This window comes from Epinephelus moara, chromosome 8 (genome assembly GCF_006386435.1).
Source record: "Epinephelus moara isolate mb chromosome 8, YSFRI_EMoa_1.0, whole genome shotgun sequence".
In the NCBI taxonomy this organism is placed as follows: domain Eukaryota; kingdom Metazoa; phylum Chordata; class Actinopteri; order Perciformes; family Serranidae; genus Epinephelus; species Epinephelus moara.
Genome location: NC_065513.1, coordinates 6,971,104 through 6,977,887, shown reverse-complemented (window position 1 = coordinate 6,977,887; position 6,784 = coordinate 6,971,104). Strand labels below are relative to the sequence as shown.

At 39.8% G+C, this 6,784-nt stretch overlaps 1 protein-coding gene across 4 annotated transcripts in view; it reads left to right on the top strand.

Moving 5' to 3' along the window:
- LOC126394525 (C-X-C motif chemokine 10-like) overlaps positions 1-6,054 on the top strand; it is a 7,840-nt gene extending 1,786 nt beyond the window's left edge. The window contains exons 1-4 of one of the 4 annotated variants that reach the window (XM_050051377.1): positions 4,870-5,019; positions 5,299-5,422; positions 5,519-5,599; positions 5,715-6,054. In XM_050051377.1, the coding sequence (XP_049907334.1) occupies positions 4,965-5,019; positions 5,299-5,422; positions 5,519-5,599; positions 5,715-5,814 (360 nt within the window). In that variant the 5' untranslated portion in view covers positions 4,870-4,964 and the 3' untranslated portion in view covers positions 5,815-6,054. Of the gene's footprint in view, positions 1-4,869; positions 5,020-5,298; positions 5,423-5,518; positions 5,600-5,714 lie in introns of those variants that run through there. The other 3 variants (XM_050051378.1, XM_050051379.1, XM_050051380.1) reach the window with 3 other exon arrangements.
- Positions 6,055-6,784: the final 730 nt, after the last annotated feature.

The following is a 6,784-nucleotide window of genomic DNA, read 5'->3' as shown; positions in this document are numbered from 1 at the left end:
GAGAGAGAGAGAGAGAGAGGAGATGACATGCAGCAAAGGGCCACAGGCTGGACTCAAACCCAGGCCGCTGCGGCAACAGCCTTGTACATGGGGCGCCTGCTCTACCACTAAGCCACCGACGCCCCTACATGCATATGTCTGAGCTCATACCCACGCTCATCCTCAGACACACTCAGAAACACTTAATGGCAAAAATGTTTTATATTAACAGCAACTTTGTGAACACTGCTGTTACAATAGAAGGAGCTGATCATGATCACTGCCTCTGACATGTAAATAAGTGTATATAAATGATCAAAATGTTCTCAATGGCCAGTCTTCTGTTCCTGCCCTACTAACTTATATTGTCTTCATGTATGTATATCATGTAAATAATCTGTATATCTTTTTTAAATACTAAAAATAAATCACATCTGATTGGACTTTCTGGGCTCTGTGTTTTGTTTTCATGTATGTTAACACAACACTAAGTGAACATGTGCTGACATTCACCAGTTAATATAATGTGCTTACAATAACATTGCTGACTTAACCCTATTACCATCAGCAACCAGTAAGTATTATCATTACACATATAATGTAATTCTTGTGTTTTTATGCAGATGATACAATTTTATATGCCTCAGGCTCAGACTCACCTTCATTCTGCATTTGATGCTTTCCAATCATCACTTTGTACAGTAATCATAGACGTCTTTTAAAGGCAGATACAACCAAGTTCATGGTACTCTCCACTTCCACCAATGTCTTTGACTGTCCTGACATTAAAACTTTAAATTGTACCCATATCATGCTCACTGATTCGTACACACACTGGCTTGACAGCAGACTACTGTTCATGATACATTCAATGTTTAATTAAAAATAATAATAATAAAATCATAGATATCAAAGGCTGTCTGACTTTTGTAAAACTGTTTTTTTATGTGTGCACTTCATTACAACAACATACAGAACAACTTTCTGATTGTTCTTTACTGTTACAATGCCCAATCATTACTTTAGTAGCTAAACCCTGTTCATCACAGTGCATTATGCTTTATCACTAATTACAAATTTCATCATTGCTCTTTGTATCACATGGTGGGATAGACTTTTTACTGACAAAAAGCAATAATCATTTCATAGTTTTTATCTATGAAGCTTTACAGTTGAAGCTTCCAAACTACATGATATCTCTTCTCTTATTTAAATCTTGTAGGCCTACTTTCCCCAAAATGGCCCATTCATGTCAATGCTACATCGCTGTGCTGTCTGGGAAGGATTATTGTGACTGGCTGCAAATCAATTGCCCTGAAAATCGTTTGCTGAACACACGGAGGTGTTAACATTTTGTTGACACACTCCATCCGTCATGTATTTCCAGTCATAAACATTCATTCATTCATTCATCTTCTAAGCGCTTCATCCTCTTGGCTCTTGGCTGGAGCCTATCCCAGCTGACATCGGGCAAGAGGCAGGGTACACCCTGGACAGGTCGCCAGACTATCACAGGGCTGACACATAGAGACAAACAACCATTCACGCTCACATTCACACCTACGGACAATTTAGAGTCATCAATTAACCTAATCCCCAATCTGCATGTCTTTGGACTGTGGGAGGAAGCCAGAGTGCCCGGAGAGAACCCACGCTGACACGGGGAGAACATGCAAACTCCGCACAGAAGGGCTACCACACCCGGGATTGAACCGGCAACCCTCTTGCTGTGAGGCGACAGTGCTAACCACCACACCACCGTGCCGCCCCATAAACATTCATGTAAAAGTAAAAAAAATATAGGCCTATAAACAATGGAGTGCAAATTATTTACCTTGCAATTGTCATTTTTGGACTCATTTTCAAAACAGGAGTCCACAAAGCAATGGTGACTACATCCATCATTTTATGCAGTCTGTGGTTTTGACACTTTGGGCCGCTGGGCCTGTGCTCAGTTGCCCTGTCCAATATTACATCCATGATAGACTGTTATGGCTTCAGCGCTGAGGATTCAGGGTAAACACTGGGACTGGGGCTTCCCCTCAGTTAGTTTCAATTTCACATCCCATTTCTTCAGAAGTCTTAAGGCGATGCTAAAATTATAGGAAAGGGAACATATGCTGACACTACATGACAGAAGTACCAGTGAAATGAGAACACCCCACCGGAAATATAAAACAACTTTTACTTCTGTAAAATATACCTAATGATATAGTGCAATTTGCCAGAGAGGTATTTATGTAGTAACTACTGGTAATTACAATCATGCTGTGGAGGAAAGGCTGTTGACTCAAATAAAGTTATAAATTACTGTCTTTAAGGTCTTGTCTTGCCTAAAAATACTCTTAAATTTCTGGCAAACCAGACAACAAATAGTCAGATGCACATTCCCCTGAAAAGGCTGGTGTTTCCCTATTTAGCATTTTGAAATGATAATAAAAAAGTAATCTTGCATGCTGTCCTGGAAAAAGAAGGGAGTGAGATTAATTAACTTTTGAAGAAAAAGCAGTCTCTTTTTTTTTAATTATGTAAAGATGAATACATTGAAAAGCAATAAAATGCACCCTCGCTCAGTTCAATAGACTCAGGCATTTAGCATCACATTACTGTATCAGGTTGCAGACTTGTGCTACTTTTAGACTACATTTTAGCATTGTCATTGAAAGTCTTGAGGCCACTGTGGCCACTATGTAGCAAAAGTTATATTGGCTTGCTTTCTTGTGTAACACTGACCAGCTTCACTCCTCATGGCAATAGTAAACAGCAGAGATTCAGTCTGTTTTTTAACTGATAGTGGATGGACTTTGTACATGAAACCAAATGAAAAAACAGGAATAAAATAAACAAGAAGCTCACCCTCATTACTGTGTCACAGTGCAGGACATTCAACAAATACACAGAAGAAGAATATATACTTTATCAATTCCAGAGAGGAAATTTATTTTTTTCCCCCTGTTGTCATATACACACAGGCCCTAAAGACACACGCATGCACAAACAGGACCTGTACGTGGAGAGATGTCAGAGCGAGGGGGCTGCCCATGGACAGCCGCCCTGAGCAGTTGGGGGTTTGATGCCTTGTTCAGGGGCACCTTGGCAGTGTCCAGGGGGTGAGCTGGCACCTCTCCAGCTACCAGTCCATGCTCCATATTAAGTCCAAACTGAGACTCAAGCCGGCGACCCTCGTGTTCCCAACCCAAGACCCTATGGACGGAGTTACTTTGGTTGGGCAATGTCACCATGGCGCAACCCCAGATTCACAGTCTAGGCATAACGTTTGCCCGAGCTGTTGCCATTTAAAGCCCAGTTCAGTTCTGTACTACTTTTATGATTTCCAGGTTTTCAGGCTTTTTTGTGGTTGAACATAATTTGTAGTTTCCTAAAATATGAATGAGGATAGTGACAGTGAGACACTGGCTACAGTTGCATTAGTAGCAGTGATGGAAAAACTGCACTTGTGTAAATAAGAGTGTGTGAAATAAAAGTTACTGATTCTGTTTAGTTCACATATAAATTTACAATCGTTTCTGATAGCTGTGTTATCTGATAGATTGTACGACACCTTTAACCTATCCAAATGTTTTCCAGCAGGTTGTGTTAACACCTCCACCATACTATAAATGATGATGTAAATGATTTATAAAATGATCACTGCAAAGTCATGTGAACTAAAAGTGGGCTAAAAGTGTAACCATTCAGACTCTCTCCCTCTGTGGTTTTCACCCTCACCTCAGGGAGAAGTTGCTGATATCCATAAATCTCTGTGGTGTTTGTTGGAATGGATATGATCAAATTAAACTCTGCTGTGTCCTCTGTTCATGCAGTATTTCCACATGTGTGGAAATAACTATAATAAGACTATTCCACATGAAACTAGCTACTTCAGCAGTCGCTATTAAATCATTTACACATTAGCATCACCAAGAAAAGCACGTTTTCAAACTGCCAGAATGGAAACTGTTACAGACTGTGACGTCAGCAATTTTCCAGGTCTTGTGTTGTATCTTGTGTTCATACCGGATGCAAATACAACAGTTTGCACAAGTGAGTTAAATGTAAAGTCAATGTAAAGATGCCATTAGATGCCATTTTTTATTCCCATTGGATGACGTGATTGATGCGACCAATGCAAACAACGCAAAATACTTGAATTAAGCTGCACGAATGAAGCAAGTAATATGATTTTGTATCATACGTTTATTCGAGAGAGTAGAAAAATCTGTACTTTAGCAACTTATTTCTGTCACGATAGCCAATCAGCATTGAGATTCTCCAGGGACATATGATGCTGAGGACACACCGGCGGAAGTTCATTTCTTAAATATCCATCCATCCATTTTCAACTGCTGATCTGAAGATGGATTGCGGGGGCAGTAGGCTGAGCAAAGTATTTCCAGCTACTCCTGGGGGACCCTGAGGCATTCCCAGGCCAGACGAGATATATGATCCCTCCAGCGTGGCATCGCCATGTTTTACAGTAGCCCAGAATGGACAAACCAAACACTGGCTCCTTATTTTTGCGTCGGCCACCTTAGTCACAAGCCCCTTCACAGCGAGCAGTGTTTGAAAAACACAGATTTTCCAACGTGAAAGTGCTTGATTCTGTGTTTTAACCAGTTTAAATCACAGGGTCTGTTTGGTTTGGAGAGGAAGAGACCAATGTGGATAATCTGGCTCCCATTAAAAACCTTATGATCTATGAACACTGAAGGAAATCTAATGCTCCTTTAATGATTCTCTGAAACAAAGCCTCTGGAGGAGAAGTGTCTCTGATTTCTGGGAAGCAGGCATGTGAGAGGAAAAAGGAAGGGACAGAGAAAGTGAAAGTCAAACTGGAGAGTGAAACCACTGCATCATACTGTAAAGCAGTTCTGTGGCTGTTGACCAGTGTATAAAAGACAGTTCTCCTGTGAGTTGTACATCATCAGGAGTCCAGACTGAAGAAAGACACAGTGTGAGCCATAAACTGTCTACAGCCAACAACTATGAATTCAGCTGTCATCGCCTTTCTCGCCAGCCTGCTTGTCCTCTGTGCACAAGGTACTGTCAACAGTTCAGTGTTCTGTGATTGTTTTGTACTTGTGATGGAGCTGACATCCCACTTTAGTACAACATTTGAACTATTTTCTACATGCTTTCTGTAACTGTATGATAATATGGAGTGTTTTGCTGTAATGTTGCGTCTTGGATGCAGCTGATTTCAGTTAGCTGATTTTCACTTAGTTTATTTATTTTTGTTTTTTTTTAAATCCTGCACAGTTTAGGCTACCTTAAAGAGATGATCAGCAGTTAATAAGGTTGTGTCTTTTCTTCCCACAGGACAACGGGACCCTTCCAGTAAGTGCAAGTGTTACAGTTTTATTGGCAGGATCAGTCCGAAGCTCATCAAGGGAGAGCCAGTCATACACAGCCCAAGTAACTTCTGTCCACATACAGAGATTATGTGAGTAAATGAGCTGAATTAAGCCACATTTACCAACATGTCATTCTTCTGCATTTCTTCAGCTTCTCTCTAACATGCCTCTCTCTTCTCTCCTAGTATTACAACAACAGCAGATATGAAAAAATGTGTTAATCCAAAGTCACCACTCGGACAACTCATTCTGAAAAACAAAGAAAAGTAAGAACGGCTGGACTGCACTAACTTCAGACAACACAGTGTCCAATATAAAATACTGCTGTGAATGTGTCAGATCTCCAGTGATTTTTACTAACAGTGTCATATGTTGTTTCAGGCAGGAGAAGAATGGAGCTGGGAGCATGACAAAGATGACAACAACAACGGCTTCCAGTCAGACTCATACAACGAGACTCCATCAGACATCCAAGCTTTAAGACTCCACCACTGCACTGCAGATGATACACTGGAACTGAAACACTGCTGTTATAATAGAAGGAGCTGATCATGATCACTGCCTCTGACATGTAAATAAGTGTATATAAATGATCAAAATGTTCTCAGGGGCCAGTCCTCTGTTCCTGCCCTACTAACTTAAATTGTCTTCATGTATGTATATCATGTAAATAATCTGTATATATTTTTTAAATATTTAAAATAAATCACATCTGATTGGACTTTCTGGGCTCTGTGTTTTGTTTTCATGTATGTTAACACAACAGTAAGTGTTACTGTGCTTACCATCACAGTGCTTACCATCACAGTGTGCACCATAATGTGCTTACAATAACATTGCTGAGTTAACCCTATTACCATCAGCAATCAGTAAGTATTATCATTACACATATAATGTTAATTCTTCTATTTTTATGCAGATGATACAATTTTATATGCCTCAGGCTCAGACTCACCTTCATTCTGCCTTTGATGCTTTCCAATCATCACTTTGTACAGTAATCACAGACGTCTTTTAAAGGCAGATACAACCAAGTTCATGGTACTCTCCACTTCCACCAATGTCTTTGACTGTCCTGACATTAAAACTTTAAATTGTACCCATATCGTGCTCGCTGATTCGTACACACACACTCAAGAATCTGGCTTGACAGCAGACTACTGCTCATGATACATTCAATGTTTAATTGAAAATAATAATAATAAAATCATAAAAATCAAAGGCTGTCTGACTTTTGCTACACTATTTTTCAGTCATTTTTTTCTGTCTGCACTTGATTACAACAACATTTCTGTATGTTCTATACTGTCACAATGCAAGACCCTAAGGACTGAGCTACTGCCGCCCAAGGTCAGTTTACTGTGTCACTTTCAAATGGCAAAAAAACCTGAAAAAAAAAAATAAATAAATAAATAAAAATGACACTGATGTGCTAAAAACTGCATTTCCAT